Raw genomic sequence first — 18,352 nt, forward strand, 5'->3', positions numbered from 1 at the left:
AGTGAAAGAATTACATACAAATTTTAAAAGTGCTCAACCTCAAACAATGTAAGGTGAAAATCACATGTTCCAAAAATCTGTCAGATGATACAGCAGATATAACTTTGTCAGATAGCTGACAAAGACATATACCTAGGATGCCAGTGAAAAATTATTTCATGAAGGGTTCATGGGTGGCTCAATAGGTAGAGCATGTGACTCTTGAACTCAGGGTCATGAGTTCAAGCCCCAGGATGGGGGTTGAGTTTACTTTAAAAAAAAAAAGTAATAGTAAGACATGAAAAAAAAAATTTCATGAAATACAAGTGAAAAAAACATGAATACATAATATTAGGATTTAATGTTAAATCAGTAAAAAAAAAAATTACAAAAAACATCTGATCATTTCACTTAGATCTCCAGAAATTTACATATTTATGTCAGCAACAAATCTCTCTTGAAATTAGACAAATAGAGGATAGCCTTTCATTTGGGGTTTGCCATATATCTGGGTATATATATATATATGGTCATTTTAGTTACACAGAGGCAGGGACGCTTTTTCCTTTAAAAAGGCTTCATATATTATTCAAACTTAAGAAACTTCCAACCCTTCTCTCTCCTTCAACTGCAAACATCCCATCAGTCAACCGAAAACCCCTACAGGTTCCATATAATTGACACCACTCCTAACCATCCTGTTCACTCTGTGTCCATTGCTATAATCTTAGTTCAAGCCTTCACCTCTTACGTGAACTAGTACATCTCTCTGCTCTTTGTCATGCTCCCTTTGATACACCTTCTACACTGCAAAATAATGTAAATTTGATTGTCTTCCCCTGTATCAACAGTTCTGCACTGCTGACTGGAAGTTTTCATCTCTCTCAAGCTGCCATTAAGATCTGGTCCTCGTTGGGATGCCTGGGTGGCTCAGTTGGTTAAGTGTCCGACTCCTGGTTTTGGCTCAGGTCATGATCTCATGGTTCATGATTTTCAGCCCTGCATCAGGCTCTGCACTGACAACGTGCAGCCTGCTTGGGATTCTCTGTCTCCCTCTCTCTCTGCCTCTCCTCTGCTCATGCTCTCTCAAAATAAATAAACTGAAAAAAAAAAAAAAAAAAAGATTTGGCACTTATTTATTACTGCTTTCAAATGATACCCCTCCACTCTCTCTCTCACCCTATACTATTCCCTCCAGCCACACAGGTGGTATATCCTATCTAGCAGAGCCCTTGGTGGTACTTTTCTTTGCATAATATGGATAGTGATATCATCAAATGAGTCCCTTCATTTTTCTTAGAAACACACCAAATAATGACCTTTCTGATAAGTTTTGGACCCTCCCACCCCTCCTCACCCTGAAGTAGATACAAATAGACACTTTTCCATTCAGTCTCAATCTCTATCCTTGTCTCTGTTAGCTTTCCTACCTTGCAAACTTTAAAAACTCACTGAACTTGCCCAGTTCTCACTTTCTCATACCCGTTACCTCTCCCTAAGTTCCCAATCAAGCTGAACTAGAAATTCTCCAGTTCTAGTATGTACAAATTTACCTTCTCACCAATTAATAAGCACACTTTTAAAAAATGAAATTTCAAAACACAAACAAATGCAACTTTTTGAGGGGAAGGAGGAGTTCAAATATCCCAATAGCCAACCTTACATTAGCTAATCTCAGGGCAAACCCAGCACAAATCTGATGAACAATTTCAAGACTCATGTGCTTCCATATTTCTCATAAAACCCAAGGCTTTGTTTTAGTGCCTTCCTTATATTTTTCCACTATGTCCAGTTATAGTGTGTTGTATTAGTTATACTTCTTAAATGCTAGCCTATAAGTTCAGTATCTATTGTACTCCATTTTAATTTACTTACCTACGCAGGAACTTCTAAAAGTTAAAAGGTTCCTACAAGTAGACTCCTCTGGCTGCTTATTCTAGCAAAGAGATGCATGAACTGTTACATTATCTACTAATCTTTTCCTTTTCAGAGAACGAAATGGCTGAGTTCATATCATTTTTGGCTCTTGTCTTTCTAGGTGCTCACAACAAACTAAAGCACCATAAAAAGCACAAAGAACTTGTTGGTGGGGGAGTGAAACTCCCTCTACCATAACCCAACCAATGCTCGCTGCTTTCACCCCTTCTGAAATGTGTTCATAAGGAAATTCAACTTAAAAATGACCACTGCATACAAATAGTTGCCATCCTCTCCACCACCCTCCAGCTATCACAACTCCAACGCCAATGACATGGGAATCCTTTGGAGAATTTGTGGGCTGTGAAGTAAAATAAAAGATGCTGTTAAAATTGGGAACTTGTAAAGCCAATCCTCAAGTAAGCTAGCCTGTCAACAATATGGTCTGCCTATCCTAAAAGTCTTTTCATAGGTGCCTAAATTTTTCTTTTACTTTATTATGCTGCCTAAAATGCAACCACCTAAGTAAGAGATTACAAACATGCTTTTTAAAATGATAAACACCTACTCAACAATTAAGGATGTATCAATTATTTTACAATGTGAATTAATTCAATCATATTGCTTCTCCCTAAAACTCACTAAGAGATGAAGGTTAAGACACCTTCAGGAAGCTGGGTCAGGAAAAAAGAGATATAAGTAGCTTTAGCATCCCAGGTACCTTTTGGAGGAGAGCTAAGAAAGGTCTACATGAAGTGCCACATAGGGATGGGAATAAGATACTCGGTACCTGGAGACAGAGACACCAAACAGCTGTAATAAAGTTACCAAAATTTTTCCTCTGGCCAGGGCCAGTCCTAGAGAATAACATTTTTTTTTTTAAGTTTATTTGCTTATCTTGAGAGAGAGAGAGAGAGAGAGAGAGAGAGAGAGAGAGAGAGAGAAAACACGCACATACACATACCCAAACAGGGGAAGGGCAGAGAGAGAGAGAATCCTAAGCAGGCTCTGTGCTGCCAGCATGGAGCCCGATAAAGGGCTTGATCCCACAAACCATGAGATCGTGACCTGAGCCAAAATCAAGAGTTGGCCACCCAACCAACCGAGCCACCCAGGCACCCTGAGAATAACATTTTTCATATTCCCTTTAGTTCTCAGGCTAGGGAGTATAATATAGATATTAAGAGCCTAGATACTACTCAGATAAACCTGAATTTGACTTCTAGTTCTTTCATTCACTAGTTATAGGACTTTGATCTAGTTACTAATTTCTCTAGCTCTCAGTTTCCTCAGTTATAAAATGAAGATATTATCAACTTCATGAAATACTTGTGTAGATTAAGAAAATTCACAGAAGGGCACCTGGGTGGTTCAGTCGGTTGAGTATGTGATTTTACCTCAGGTCACGATCTCACGGTTCATGAGTTCGAACCCCAGGTGGGCTTGCTGCTGTCAGCCTGTCAGTGCAAAGCCTGGTTCACATCCTCTGTCCCCCTCTCTCTTTGCCCCTCCTCCGCTTCTGCTCTCTTTCTCTCTCAAAAAATAAATAAAAACATTAGAAAAAAAGAAAATTCACATTAAAGAACTTGGCACAGTTCTTTATTGGCAAACAGGCAGGCAGAGTAAGAAATCTCACAGTTTTCTTTCCCTCATTCATCTGATGTATGAACATGTACTTCACTCATGTTAAACACTCATTTTTTTTAAAGCAGGAGTAAAATAAGAACTATCACTCTAGAAAAAGTGAATGTTATAAAGAATGAAACAATACCAAAAGAGATCTGCTTTAAAGAAATTTATAACATGGGGCACCTGGATGGCTCAGTTGGTTAAGCGCCTGACTTTGGCTCAGGTCATGATCTCACGGCCCGTGGGTTCGAGCCTCACATTGGGCTCTATGCTGACAGCTTGGAGCCTGGAGTCTGCAGCCTGTTCGGAGTCTGTGTCTCCCTCTCTCTCTGCCCCTCCCTGCGCCCCCCCCACCCCACGCTCTCTGAAAAGTGAATAAAAACATTAAAAAAAAAAAAAAGGAAATTTATAACTATGCAGCATTCTAATATGACTGAGAAGCATCAGGAGCTGATATAGAAACAACAGAAAACTTAATAAAAGTATAGGTAAGTATTCCAAAATCTCCTAGGTCCATAGGTTTATTGAACTTTATTAAAAGGGCTTCTAAAGGGAATTCTTTAAAGTCATTCTTAAAGGGAGTGACTTTAAAACACAAAAATAAAGCCCTAATAAAGGAAATATAACTGTGATATTTTAGGGGCAGATGGTATCAACACTTGAGGCCTAGAATTGCCATCCTATTTATAATCCTTACTTAACCATTTGATGTTAGAATCTAAGCTGTAGGCAGCATATCCCAGAGATGGCCCTATCATATCTCTGCTGACAATCTGACAGGACAACCTGCATCACTGGAGCTTGTCAGGATAGTGACCTGTAAGAGTGTTTAAAAAAAAAAAAAAAAAAAAAGAGGGGCCTCTACCCATGAATATTTATTTTTTAAAGGAAGTACATGCTAAATCCTGGCAAGACTGAAGAAGGTAGTATTAGAGAGGGACCAAAGAAACAAAGTACACCATTCACTTTCTGAAATAAAGCCAAATTATCTGAGTCATCTTGCTCCTATAATCATTCTTGGTGTATCACTTGTATCATTTAGTGTATCATTTTAGAAACAGAAGACAACAGAGAGATAATTAAAGGTTCCAGTGGTTCTTTATGTTGGGAAGTAGTAGAGGTATTTAGTAATGTGAGAGACCATTTTTGGTGTTTCATGACTGGAGGCTGGGGGAGCACTACTGGCATTTAGTGGAGAGAAGCCAGGGATGTTATAGCATATTGAAAAATGCCTCCCCTTCCCCAAAGACTGCTCACACCTTCATTTCAGACTTACCACCTCCAGAACTGTAAGAGAATAAATGTGTGTTAAACCATGCAGTTTGTGGTAATTTGTTATAGCAGCCACTGAAAACGAATACAAATGCCAAATCTTCTGCAACAGATGGAACAATCCTATACAATAAAAAATTGTCCCAGCCAAAATGCCAGTAACACTCCCACTGAATTAAACAGAAGAATACGAAGAAGTGAAGGTTAACTGAGAAGGCAGAGGAAAAGTATGGAGGACTAAATGATACATAGGGGAAAGAAACAGTAGTCAACAAGTTTAATAAAGTTGCAAGTTTTACCCATATATTCAGAGATAATAACTATTTTTGATGGGTCAGCTATAAAAAATGTGAAGCTTATTACATTCAGAATAAAAACATACCTTTTTTAAAGGGAAGGGGAACTAATAACGCAAGTTTGCAGATTTGTTTGTTTTTTTTTTTTAAGTTTATTGAGAGAGAGAGAGAGAGAGAGAGAGAGAGAGAGAGAATGAATCCCAAGCAGGCTCTGTGCTGTCAGCGCAGAGCCCAACACAGGGTTCAACTTCACAAACCATGAGATCATGACCTGAGCCAAAATCAAGAGTCAGACATTTAACTGACTGCACCACCCAGGCACCCCACAAGTTTGCAGATTTATATTATCTGTATAATTGTTTAAATAGGCTTATTTTGAAGTCTCAGTATTATAGATAGCAACAGGATAGCTTAATCTAACCTTGCATCTTAGTGTGTTTGGGTTGCTATAACAAAAATACCATTGACTGGGTGGCTTAAACAACATTTATGTCTCACAGTTCTGGAGGCTGGGAAGTCCAAGATGAAGGCCCCAGAAGATTTGGTGTGGGGTACAGGTCCGCTTCCTGGTTCAAAGACAGCTACCTTGGGGCGCCTGGGTGGCTCAGTCGGTTAAGCGGCCGACTTCGGCTCAGGTCACGATCTCGCGGTCCGTGAGTTCGAGCCCCGCGTCGGGCTCTGTGCTGACAGCTCAGAGCCTGGAGCCTGTTTCGGATTCTGTGTCTCCCTCTCTCTGACCCTCCCCCGTTCATGCTCTGTCTCTCTCTGTCTCAAAAATAAATAAACTTAAAAAAAAAAAAAAAAAAAGACAGCTACCTTGGGGTACCCAGCTGAGTTGGTAGAGCATGCAACTCTTGATCTGAGGGTTGTGAGTTTGAGCCCCATGCTGGGTGTAAAGATAACTTTAAAAAATAAAAGAAATTGGGGGCACTCGAGTGGCTTAGTTGGTTAAGCATCTGACTCCTGATTTCAGCTTGAGTCATGATCTCAGTTTGTGGAATTGAGCCCTGTGTCGGGCTCCGTGCTGATGGCACAGAGCTTGCTTGGGATCTCTCTCTCCCCCTCTCTTTGCCCCTCCCTGACTCACACACTCGCTTGCTCTCTCTCTCTCTCTCAAAATAAATAAACTCTAAAATACATAAATTTTTAGAAAACATATATAAAAAAACAAAAACAAAAACTGTTGTCTCCTTACTATGTCCTCACAGTAGGGGCAAGAAGGCTTCCTGAGGTCTCTTTTTTTTAAATGTTTATTTATTTTGAGAGAGAGAGACAGATCATAAGCGGGGGAGGGACAGAGAGAGAGGGAGACAGAGACTCTGAAGCAGGCTCCAGACTCTGAGCTGTCAGCACAGAGCCCGATGCAGAGGTTCAAACCCACGAACCGTGAGATCATGACCTGAGCCGAAGTCAGACACTTAACCAACTGAGCCACCCAGGCACCCCTCCTGGGGTATCTTTTTTAAGGATACTAGTCCTCCTCATGAGAGCTCCATCCTCATGACCTAATCACTTTCCAAAGGCCCCCACCTCCTGATACCATCACACTGGGGGTTTAGGATATCAACATATGAAATGTTGGGGGCAGAGGGAACACAAAAATTCAATTTGTAATCAATGGCAGGAGCCCCACTCTATTGTTTCTCACTACATACACTCTTTTTATTATACCCCTATCTTTTCTTCCTTCTATCTATTTTAAGCTTACTAATGGCACCAAAGTACATTGTTTAACCCATCCTATGGTACACAATTTACCAGTCCCCATTTCTTTGCTGTGGCCTCTTAGTTCACACTCTCTCCATTACTGTTATGATATGGGAAATAGCCCTAACGCAGTCCACATCTCCACTACAGCTGGAAGAGTCAAGAGATTCTTCAAACTATAGTAGTCCCTTATGCCTCTTTTCTACATTACTTTCCAGTGCCAAAAAAATGACAGTCTCTCCACTACTATCAAGGAGCCAAAGTATAGCAGTCACAGAGATAGAGACAGATAAAAAGAAAGAAAAGAAAGAATCCCTCTATAGAGCCCTTCTTATCCCAGAAGGATAGAGAAGAGAAATGACAGAGACACAAAGAGACTCCTTTTTGGTTCTACAGTCCCCCAGAAATAATAACAAAATTAAGCTAGACTGTCCACCTAGGAAACGGGAGTGGGTGATAGTTGCAAGAAATACGGTGTCTCATCAGTATCCCATCCTGAAGTTCTTAAGCATTCAGGAATAGAAAGCATTACAAAAACCTTTATACCCAGAAAACTAAATTTACTGAGTATAAGAGGAATGAAATGATTAGGTTCGGGGACAGATAAACAAAGATAATTTTTGTTGGATCAACAAAAAGGAAAGTAGAGTGAGGTAGTAGTAGTGATATGGTGAAAAATGCATGGGCCTAGGAGTAAAGACACCAGAATTCTAGTCCTTGTTCTGCCATTATCTAAGACCAGTGCTACTCAAAGTGTGGGCTTCACACCAGCTATCTCTAGTCCATGACAAGATTAAAACAGAAATTCCAGTGCAAGCATTTAGAAATTTTTATGACAATTTGATAGAGTAATTTTATGTCTGTGGAATTAAAAGTTCAGGCTCAAAAAATTTATGGATGGCAAATTATCATATGAAAAAATGCCCAGTATCATTAGTCACTAGGGAAATTCAAATTAAAACCACAATACTATACTATTATACACCTATTAAAATGACTACAAAAAATTAAAACTACCAAATGGGTAACTGAACTCTCATATATTACTGATGGGAATGCAGAATTGTAATCATGACCTTGGAAAACTGGCAATTTCTTAAAGTTATACACCTATCACATAATCCAATAATCCCACTCTAGGTATTTATCCAAGAGAAACAAAAACTTACATTCACACATTGTACACTAATGTTTTTAGCAGCTTTATTTATAATCTCCCAAACTGGAAACAACACAATTACCCATTTACTTAATGAATGGATAAACAAATTGTAGTACATTCATTCAATGGTATACTATTCACCAAAAAAAAGGGGCAGGAACTACGCATACCACAATGATATGAATGAATTTCAAATGCTAAGTGAAAAGAAGCCAGACTCAAAAGGCTACATAATGTGATTCCATTTATCTTACACTCTAGAAAAGAAAAACAACAGACAAAAAGATTAGGCTACAGGTGGGGGGAAGGGTTGACTACAAAGGGGCAGGAGAAATTTTCTGAGGATGACAGAATTGTTTTGCATCTTCACTGTGGTTACAGAATTGTACACACTTATCAAAACTTATAACCACACACTAAAAAGGGCAGATTGTACTGCATGCAAATTGTACCTTAATTTTGGAAAGAATTTGGGCTTATATTTTGTATGTGTTTTTATTTTTATTTCATTTTCGAACCCATTAATTTTTATTGTATTTTATAAAAGTGCTGGTACACAAAGATTGGAAATTTTTAAAAAAAGGTCCTTTCCTCCAAGTAAGTTTGAGGAGCACTGACCTAGACATATAATCCCAAGTCACTTTACTTTCATTTGATAAACTCAGAAATGGGTCAAGATGGTTTTTAATATATCTTCCAGCCCTGACCCCCCCCAAAAAAACAACAAAAACAAAAACTATGAATGTTAAATGATTTTTGGTTTCCTCAAATGCCTACAGAATACGAGTTACTTCCATACTCCTAATGTTGGAAGCACCATCACATTCTCCTGGTTTTCCTCCTATACCTTTGGTTTCTTTGGAGTCTTCTCTGTACTTTTTCCTTTGCAGTGCGTCAGAGTAAGTGTTCCTTCAACTTTGGGTCCTGGAGCCTACTGTTTCCTCACAGTACACTCTCCCCTGCAAGAAGCTATCTACTTTTAATAGCTTCAACCGCCATCACTATGACTCCTCAGATGTCTCTTCTCTTTCCAGACCAATATTCATTTGCTTATTGAACAGCTCTACTTGGAAGTCTATCTAAAACCGAACTAATCATCTTCTCCCCAAACCTTTCCTACTATCCCGTAACATTCACAAATAGCACCTTTATATACCTAGATGTCTGAAACAGAATCCTAAACTTCATTCTGACTCCTGTGACTTTTTCCCATCTTTCTTCCCTTATCTTCCACTTCTCTGCCACAACCTTATTTCAAGACACCAGTATCTTCCTTGGATTAATGCAACAGTCTTCTACTCATCTCTATGCCTACCCCTTCTCCACTATAGGCAAGTAGCTCTTTTTCAAAAAAAAAACAAAACAAAAAAAAAACACCAAAATCTGGTTATGTCACTCCTCCAATTAAATTTTTCATGGACTCCCCCTACACTTGGAATACAGCCAAGATTTCTTAACATGGGTTACAGGCCTTTCCTAATCTGGCACCTGCCCTCTTATCTCTTCAGCTCAATTTACTGCATCTCCCACTAGCTATGCCCTATTCATTTGGAATTATCAATTCCCTAAACCCACTGTCTCTCCTTTCTTGTCTCTATATATGTATATATCTGTCCCTCTCTCTTTCTGCCCTTCCTCCTTCAGGCCTTTGTACATGTTCCTCCTGCCAGAAACATCTCTCCTCTAGGTTTAGCTAAAAACTTATTTCTTCCAGGAAGCCTTTCTTTACCTCCATGTTTTGTGCTCCCATAATAGCTCCCAGCATGCTCCAACTGTATTGTAACACCTATTTGTGTCTGTATTCTCATTAACTTTTATGCTTTTTGAGCATAGACACCTTGTCTTGCTCACAGTAGTATCCCCCAGATCTGAACCATGCCTGGCACACAGCAGTCTATCATATTAAGTTTATTAGTAAGATTCCATTCACAACTCAAAATTTATTTATTTTTTATTTTCATCTAATGTTTTATTTATTTTTGAGAGACAGAGAAACAGAGTGTGAGCAGTGGAGGGGCAGGGGGAGAGGGACACAGAATCCAAAGCAAGCTCCAGGCACTGAGCTGTCAGAATGGAGCCTGACACGGGGCTCAAACTCCCGAACTGTGAGACCATGACCTGAGCCAAAGTCTGACGCTCAACCGACTGAGCCACCCAGGTGCCCAAAGACACTACTACTTCTTTTTTTTTTTTTTTTTTTTTAAATGTTTATTCATTTTTGAGAGAGAGAGAATGTGAGTGGGGAAGCAAAGAGAGAGAGGGAGACGCATAATCCAAAGCAGGCTCCAGGCTCTGAGCTGTCAGCACAGAGCCTTATATGGGACTTGAACTCACGAACCGCAAGATCATAACCTGAGCCAAAGTCAGACACTTAATCAACTGAGCCACCCAGGTGCCCCCACAACTCAAAATTTATTGCCTCTCTAACTTCTGCTCAAACATAATCACCTTCTGAAATAGTTTTTAAAATTCCAAGAGCTGTCTCTTGATATCTAGAACACTTACAACCACCGTTCCTGACAGAGAAACACATTTTAATATTAACCAAAGAGAAATAAATTGTAGAAAAGAGTATGTATAGAAATTAGCCAAAAGCCAAATACTACACACATCAGTTTTCTAATTTCTGTAACTAATATGCATTCATTCAACAATTTTAGAGAGAGATTAAACTAAGGTCTCTTCTATAACTGAGATTCTATAGTTTCATTAAGTGGAGCACAAGGGTGGCTCAGCCGGTTGAGCATCCAACTCTTGATTTCAGCTCAGGTCATGATCTCAGAGTCGTGAGATAGAGCCCCCCTCACCTCCCCCCCATGCCCCCTCTCAGTCTCTGTGCTGAGCATGGAGCCTGCTTAAGATTCTCTCCCTCTCTCTTTCTCTGCTCTTCTCCCCCACTTGTGCGCTCTCTCTCTCTCTCTAAAATAAAAAAGTATATAAATTTAATTAAGTATGTGAATGCCTACTATGCACAAAACTTTACAGAATTCTATCCTAACAACCTTTTGTACTCTCTCAGCCTCCACTTTCTACTCCCTCACAGTTTGTCCTTACCTTCTATTGCCTGTTTATTTCTTCACCAATTCTATAGCATCTACGTATCCTTCATCTAATGAAATTATTCTGATTACATCTGTGCATTTTGTCTATGTGTGCCTGAATGTTAGCCTAAGCTGGTGTTAATGGGATACTGCCATGGTTCAAAACATTTTTTTAATAATTATTTATTTATTTATTTAAATTTTAGTCCTTTTTAAAAAAAGTTTTTATTTATTCATTTAAGTAATTTCTATACCCAACATGGGGCTCGAACTCATGACCCTGAGATCAAGAGTCACACACACTTATGACTAAGCCAGCCAGGCGCCCCAGTTCAAAACATTTTTAAAAGTTGTTCTTTTGGAGGGCATGGGGGGGGGGGGCGGGCCATGTTGGGTATAGAAATTACTTAAATAATTTTTTTATTGTTCTTTCAGATTTACCTTCAGATCTAGCAGCACATTCCTTCCTCATGTTTTGAGGACTAATGTGACTTTTGAAAGCAGTCAGCTGTCATTCAAACCCAACTATGATGAATATCAAGAGAGATCAAACTGAATAATACTGCAAAATGTAGTAGACTATAAAGTAACAGGACTGGTTTTCTATGCAGCTTCAAATGATTCCAACATCATCAATGGTAAAAGTATATAGTTTCTCAATGTTGATTATTTTCAAAGACTATCACTTCCCTTGGCTACTTGGTTATCAGAGTTTGATCACAGAAAAAATGTTTATGATGTAATATTAATTGAAAATCTTACAATTCTAAATTATGTATACTATGATCTACAATATAAAAATAAGAAAAAGTAAAAATAAAAGTATGCAAACAAGATTTGGAAGTTAATATGTAAATAAACAATAATGCTGCTGTGAGAGATTAGCTTTAACCTCTTTCAAAATCATTTCATGTTGTGATTTTTTGTGTGTGTGTGATTTTGAATTTTTTTAGTGTTTATTTTTGAGAGAGACAGAGCATGAGTGGGGGAGGGGCAGAGAGAGAGAGAGAGAGGAAGACACAGAATCTGAAGCAGGTTCCAGACTCCACGCTGTCAGCACAGAGCCCAATGTGGGGCTCGACCTGAGCTGAAGTCGGACACTTAACCAACTAAGCCACCCAGGCACCCTGTGTGTGTGATTTTTTTTAATATATATTTTTTAAAAAGTCAGAGTCAGGGTGCCTGGCAGGCTCAGTTGGTAAAGCATGTGACCCTTAATCTCAGGGTCACGAGTTCAAGCCCCGAGTTGGGTATGGAGCCTATTTAAAAATAAATACAAATTTTAAAAATAAAACAAAATACTAAAAACAGAACAAACTGAGGGTTGATGGGGGGTGGGAGGGAGGGGAGGGTGGGTGATGGGTATTGAAGAGGGCTTCTTTTGGGATGAGCACTGGGTGTTGTATGGAAACCAATTTGACAATAAATTTCATATATTTAAAAAATAAAATAAAATAAAATAAAATAAAATAAAATAAAATAAAATAAAATAAAATAAAAACCAGTCATTACACCCGACGCTAATATAACGTGTGTCAACTAAACTCAGAGAAAAAAAAATTCAGAGTCATTATTTCATACCCATATATCATATACATTTGTTCTTCTTAGTAAGAAATAAGACTTAAAATTCTTTCAGTTTTCTATTTCTAAATGCCACAGGAAAGGTAAGGCTCACATTTTTGAAAATATATTGCTTTAACCAGAATGTTGAGCATCCAGATAAGTAAAATCTTTCTGAAATTAGAGCATAAGCTCTTAAGGTCAGTTTAATTCATTCAGCAATGAAAAAATATCAAACACCCTTTTGTCATAAATACTACAATTTAAAATATATGTGAACAGAACCCCAAACTATTTTTTTAAAATATATCGAAAAGGCGGCGCCTGGCTGGCTCAGTCAATAGAGCTTGATCTGAGGGTCATGAGTTTGAGCCCCACATTAAGGGCAGAGCCCACTAAAATAAAATAAAATAAAATAAAATAAAATAAAGTAAAATAGAAATGTGAAAAAGACTAAAGGGGTCAATCATGTGTTTCTAACAGTTAATTACTCTCTTGTAAAAAAAAAAAACCAAAATTATTAACAGAGATTCATAATACATCAAGGACAATCTAAGATATTTTCCCTTCTGCAGACTTCCAGATACTCTGTTTACTAAGGATCTCCAACATAATTCAGGAATAGAAAGGCCTGTGACCAAGAAATAAGCCATGTGGGCTAGCAAACAGAAACAGATTTAAAGCAAATAAGTGAGCCATTTTATCTCACCACACTTTGGGTTTTGTCCCAAAAAGTTCCATTAGAAGTAATAACATGAGGTTCTGAGTTCCTGAAGGGGTGGTTGTTACTATAAAAACAGTCTGAGTTCCCGAAGTGGTGGTAATTAGCATAAAAAACTGAAATTAAATAGGTGGCATCTTAAATCAACTCCATAAAAATCTAAAGATTAATAATAATTACTTCCATATCTGACTCACTACGAAGATTTTTCTATAAAAACATAATGCTGCAACATTAACTTATATACATAATAATTTTCTAATTTTCCCAATAACTGTGATCAGCTTAGACATTGGGAAGTGTATTACATCTTTAACAGTCCAATCACAAAAGTTTTAAAACATTAAGAAAAGATGATCATTCCATTCCTCATCCCAATTTTATTACAAATCTTACTTTACCAATTTTGATGTAACGTTTCATGCCCACCAGCTAGATAATGTATGAAACATCTAGTTGTCACTGCAGAGCAAAAGATAAAACTAGCTTTAAACTGTAAAACGGCAACCTGCATACAATCTGTCTGGTTAGAACCATATAAAATTTTACTTAACCAGATCTTATACGTCAAACTCTAGGTGCATTAACAGTAGAAACATTGTCTGCACCTAACAAATAACCAGATAAAGTATAGATCTGCTCAGGGAGGGAACTAACATTCTAACCTCCTTCCAAAATGACAAACTAGAACGGCGAAATTACACTCAGGCACATGGAGTACTCTTCTCTCAAATCACTCCACAGAGAACTTCATCATTTGCTCCGCCCTCTAATAACTCATGCAAAAAAAGTTCAGCACCATCAGAGGGAAACAAGGCATAGAGAATTCATAGAATGGCTTAGGGCCTTTCCTCCAGGCGGTAAGAGGATCTGCGTGTGCCCTTCGCAGGGGTCCAAAGAAAAAGAATAACTGGGGGCTTGGGGAATACTGACACCCAGAAACTGACTTTCTCTCCAAGAAGTTTCTGCCGCCATCCCTATTTTATCAGCAGGAGGATCCGGCGCCATCGTCCCAGTCTTTATGATTTTATTATGGGGAGGTGGGAAACGCCACCCAGGATTCCTCCAGGCCTTCCCTCTTAAGGTTGGAGGGGGAGGGGGGGCTCCCCCTCATTCTTTTTCTTTAAACCTCTGTCTTGAAGGTACTCCTCAGCACCCCTCTTTACAGCGGCCTATCCCCCAGGATCGGTAAAGGCGCTGTCGAAGCCACCATCCTCGCCGTTAAGGCGGGAGGGCCCGAGCACGCCAGGGCCACGGCGATGGCTCTGAGGGGCCCAGAAAGGGGAAGGGCAGGCCAGGGACTAAGGGAGAATGACCTGACCAAGGAAGAATGGAAAAAGGAGGTGAGAAGATGCACTGCACCCCAGGGCTGCACAGAGAAGAGAAGATGATGAAGAAGGAGGAGGGCGGTGGCCCGGGTGCGGCCCCCCACCTCTCCCGCCCCCAGGTCCCCGGACCGGCGGGGGCGGATGGGATCGGCCCATTCCCCGGGTCTTAGCTGACAAGGGGGGGTGGTAGGGGGGTGGGGGTGTCTCCCTCCACACTGCGAAGAGACCGAGAACAAGGCATGGGGTACGCGGGGGGGCTGTCTCCCGCCTGAACCCGGAGACCCGACGCCGTCGTCGCCTCTTCCTCAGAAGGGAGGACGGGAGCTATGGGTAAAGCCCAAGGGAGAAATGCATGAAGGTAAGGGGAAGCCCAGGGCGGAACGGCGGTCCGCTCCAGACCCCACTCTCCACCTTCCGGTAACCGCGTCTCTTACCGGTGATGGCGGTGAACTGCTGAATTAACCCCTTCAGCGCCGAGGACGCCGCGGAGCCCCCGTGGGCAGCCATCTTACCGCCGCCGCCGCTGCCGCCGAACAACAACACAGACACACACGGACCGCCCTCCCCCACCTCGCCGCGCGGTTTGCGCAGGCTCATTGACCGCCCCCAAACTCCGCCCCTCCCGCCCCGCCCCCCCCCGCGGCGGTCAGCGCAGGCGCACTTCCAGGCCCGTCCGGGAGCGCTCTCTGCTCTCCGGGTTGGCTGCCCGGTTGCTGCCTGCTGGCTGCATCCTTCCTTGCAACCTCTGGTGCCTTCCTCTCCAAGCTCTAAGGCCGGTGTCACAGATGCGATATCTGTTCCTGGTTTCCGAAATAAGCTGAGGGCTCGGCAGGTAGTAGGCTCTTCGCGTTTCAGTTTCACAAGGTTTATTGACAGACCCAACTGCCGTTGACAGTTTTTCCTTCTTTTTTTTGCAGCTCTACAGCCCTCTGCTAGGTTTCCTGCAGCTCCTGTCAAAATACAAATCCTACCTCATCGCATTGAAGCGACTTTCGCACCTGCTTGCCAACCTTTAAACTAATTGTTTGGCTAACCTGGTGCGACGATCCATCCAACAGAAGTAAAATCCCAGAACCCTTCTGTGCCAATAAAGCACTGGACGCAACAGTCTGACATATAGTAGATTTAAATAAATGATTGTCCAGTCCACTTTCCTTCAATACATTCGTCAATCCATGCCTCCCCTCAAGATTTCACTTAGTTTCCTGGCCTATAAAACGAAGAGGTGTCATTTATGTAAAAAGAAAACGTGTATATGTATACACACTATATGTGTATATGTATAGAAAGGGCACTGGAAAGTTGTACACAAAACGTTACTGGTTACCCCTAGAGAAGGGAGCAATGGGGGGGGGGATGGCAAAAAGAGACTTTGAGGGCTTTTTATCCTTTGTTTTCAAACAAAGATAATATTAGTATATTATATTTTTAAAACAATTATAGGGATGCCCGCAAATCTGATTATCCTTCCCTTTATTTATGAGAATAAAATTAAGGAAACTTATTTTTAGGGTCTAACCTCCCACCCACATACTTTGCAGCTACATAGGAAAATGGCCTATAAAAGATGAGTCATCTGGAGAATTGACCCACCCTGAGTCTAAATGTGCTATTGGGGTGAATTAAGAAATAACCACGTCTAGGGCGCCTGGGTTGGCTCGGTCGCTAAGTGTCTAACTCTTGATTTTGGCTCAGGTCACGCTCTCACCCTCATGAGAGTGAGCCCCATGTTGGGCTCGGCGCTGAGTATGGGGCCTACTTGGGATTCTCTCTCTACCCCTCTCCCACTCGTTCTCTCTCTCTCACAAATAAACATTTAGAAAAGGTTTTTTTAAAAAAAAGTTTTTTTTAAATGTTTATTTGTGAGAGAGAGACAGAAAACACGGGCGAGGGACAGAAAGAGAGAGGGAGACACAGAATCTGAAGCAGGCTCCAGGCTCTGAGCTGTCAGCACGGAGCCTGATGCAGGGCTCGAACCTACCATTGGTGAGATCATGACCTGAACTTAAGTAAGATGCTTAACCAACTGAGCCACCCAGGTGCCCCAAGATAAATAAACATTAAAAAAAGAAATAAGTCAAATCAAGATAACTATAGAGTTATAGCTGCAGGAAATATGACTGATATGATTGAAGCTATGACTGCCATGATATCAGGAAACAGGCTCCTGAAGTGCCTGGGTGGCTCAGTCAGTTAAACATCTGACTCTTGATTTTGTCTCAGGTCATTATCATCCGGTTCATGAGATCAAGCCCTGAATCAGGCTCTGTGTTGACAGTGGAGAGGCTACCAAGATCTGTAGATTTATTTTCAAGGTCTTAGAATTCAGTGATGTGATTTTTAGGTTAATCTTGAGAAAGTGGTAAAGATTATGCTATCCACAATTCTAGAAAATATTTTGTAGAGATTAAAAAAATAAAAGATAATGAGGCAGGAAGTTAATAATACAACTTTGAAAAGCCTTTTTCAGGGCACCTGGGTGGCTCAGTCAGTTAAGTGATTAAGCATCTGAATCTTGATTTTGGCTCAGGTCTCCATCTCACAGTCGTTGTGTAATTGAGCCCCAAGTTGGGCTCTGACTGAGCATGAAGTCTGGTTGGGATACTGTCTCTCCCTCTCACACTGACCCTCCTGCACTTGCACTCTCTTTCTCAAAACAAATACACTATATTTAAAAAGCCATTTTGAACTAACATATGAAAGATCTTTAGAATCATAAGAAAATACCTTTAAATACATTCCTCAAATCATGAAAATACGTTTTAAAAAAATGGGCTATCCTCAGAAAATAAACTGCAAAAATATTATATATTGAATAATGAAAAACTAAAATTTTAGATAACAAAGTAAATATCCCAAAGCTAAACATCAGTTACTATTTGAATTATTTCACCAAATTACACTAGGATTTGTTTTTAATTTTAGGTCTAGGTTTAAGACTTCCTGTCCCAAAACAATTTGTAACATGTTACTGTAATTTAATGAAACTGGACAGAGTAAATGAGCTAGAAGGTACAGTCAAAATAATCTGATTCAACACTTGGCTTTTATCATGACCCTCCTGAGATTCAGAGTTTGAGTTGTTCAAGGTTATAAAATGGTAGGGTGGATCCTAGAATCCAAATCTCTTGAATCCTAGACAAATGTACTATACTTTGACTTTAAATGGCAATATTTCTTTTGTTTAAAAAACATAGAATTATAGGGGCATCTGGGTGGCTTAGTCAGTTCAGCATCCAACTTCAGCTCAGGTCATGATCTCACAGTTCATGGGTTCGAGCCCTGCATTGGGCTCTGTGCTGACAGCTCAGAGCCTGGATCCTACTTTGGATTCTGTCTCCCTCTCTCTCTGCCCCCTAACCGCCCCCCCCCCCCCCCCCGCTGCGTGCTCTCTCTCTCTCTCTCACTAAACATTACAAAAAGTATATATTTTTAAACCAGATAATTATATTAGATAGCTTTTAAAAATTCAACTGTTGACACAAGGCATAGCTAAAACATAAGGATAAATGTTGAAGGGAAATGTAAAAAAGACATTTAGAAGTAGTATTAAGGAAATGAAAGCCAGAGTAGATTTTAAAGCAAAATGTATCATTAGAGATAAAGAGGATCACTACATAATGACAAAAAGAACAACCAGAAAGATAAAATAATTCTAAACCTGTATGCACCCAATGACATGATCTCAAGGGCGTACAAATAAAGTTAATGTTTAAAGAAGAAATTTGACAAATATG

General features: G+C 40.1%; 1 protein-coding gene and 1 long non-coding RNA gene across 3 annotated transcripts in view; one reads left to right on the top strand and one right to left on the bottom strand.

Annotated features, from left to right (window-relative positions):
* Positions 1–15,178, bottom strand: part of UBXN7 (UBX domain protein 7) — a 57,689-nt gene extending 42,511 nt beyond the window's left edge. Inside the window, exon 1 of one of the 2 annotated variants that reach the window (XM_042998399.1) lies at positions 15,050–15,178. In XM_042998399.1, coding sequence (XP_042854333.1) covers positions 15,050–15,122 — 73 coding nt within the window. In that variant the 5' untranslated portion in view covers positions 15,123–15,178. The remainder of the gene's footprint in view (positions 1–15,049) is intronic. The other variant, XM_042998398.1, reaches the window with a different exon arrangement.
* Positions 15,179–15,221: 43 nt separating this feature from the next.
* On the top strand, positions 15,222–15,762 carry LOC122241938. Its single transcript, XR_006222032.1, has 2 exons — positions 15,222–15,447; positions 15,533–15,762. It is a non-coding gene; the product is annotated as an uncharacterized LOC122241938 (long non-coding RNA).
* The last annotated feature ends 2,590 nt before the right edge of the window (positions 15,763–18,352 follow it).

The sequence above is a fragment of the Panthera tigris genome, chromosome C2, assembly GCF_018350195.1.
Source record: "Panthera tigris isolate Pti1 chromosome C2, P.tigris_Pti1_mat1.1, whole genome shotgun sequence".
NCBI classification, from domain to species: domain Eukaryota; kingdom Metazoa; phylum Chordata; class Mammalia; order Carnivora; family Felidae; genus Panthera; species Panthera tigris.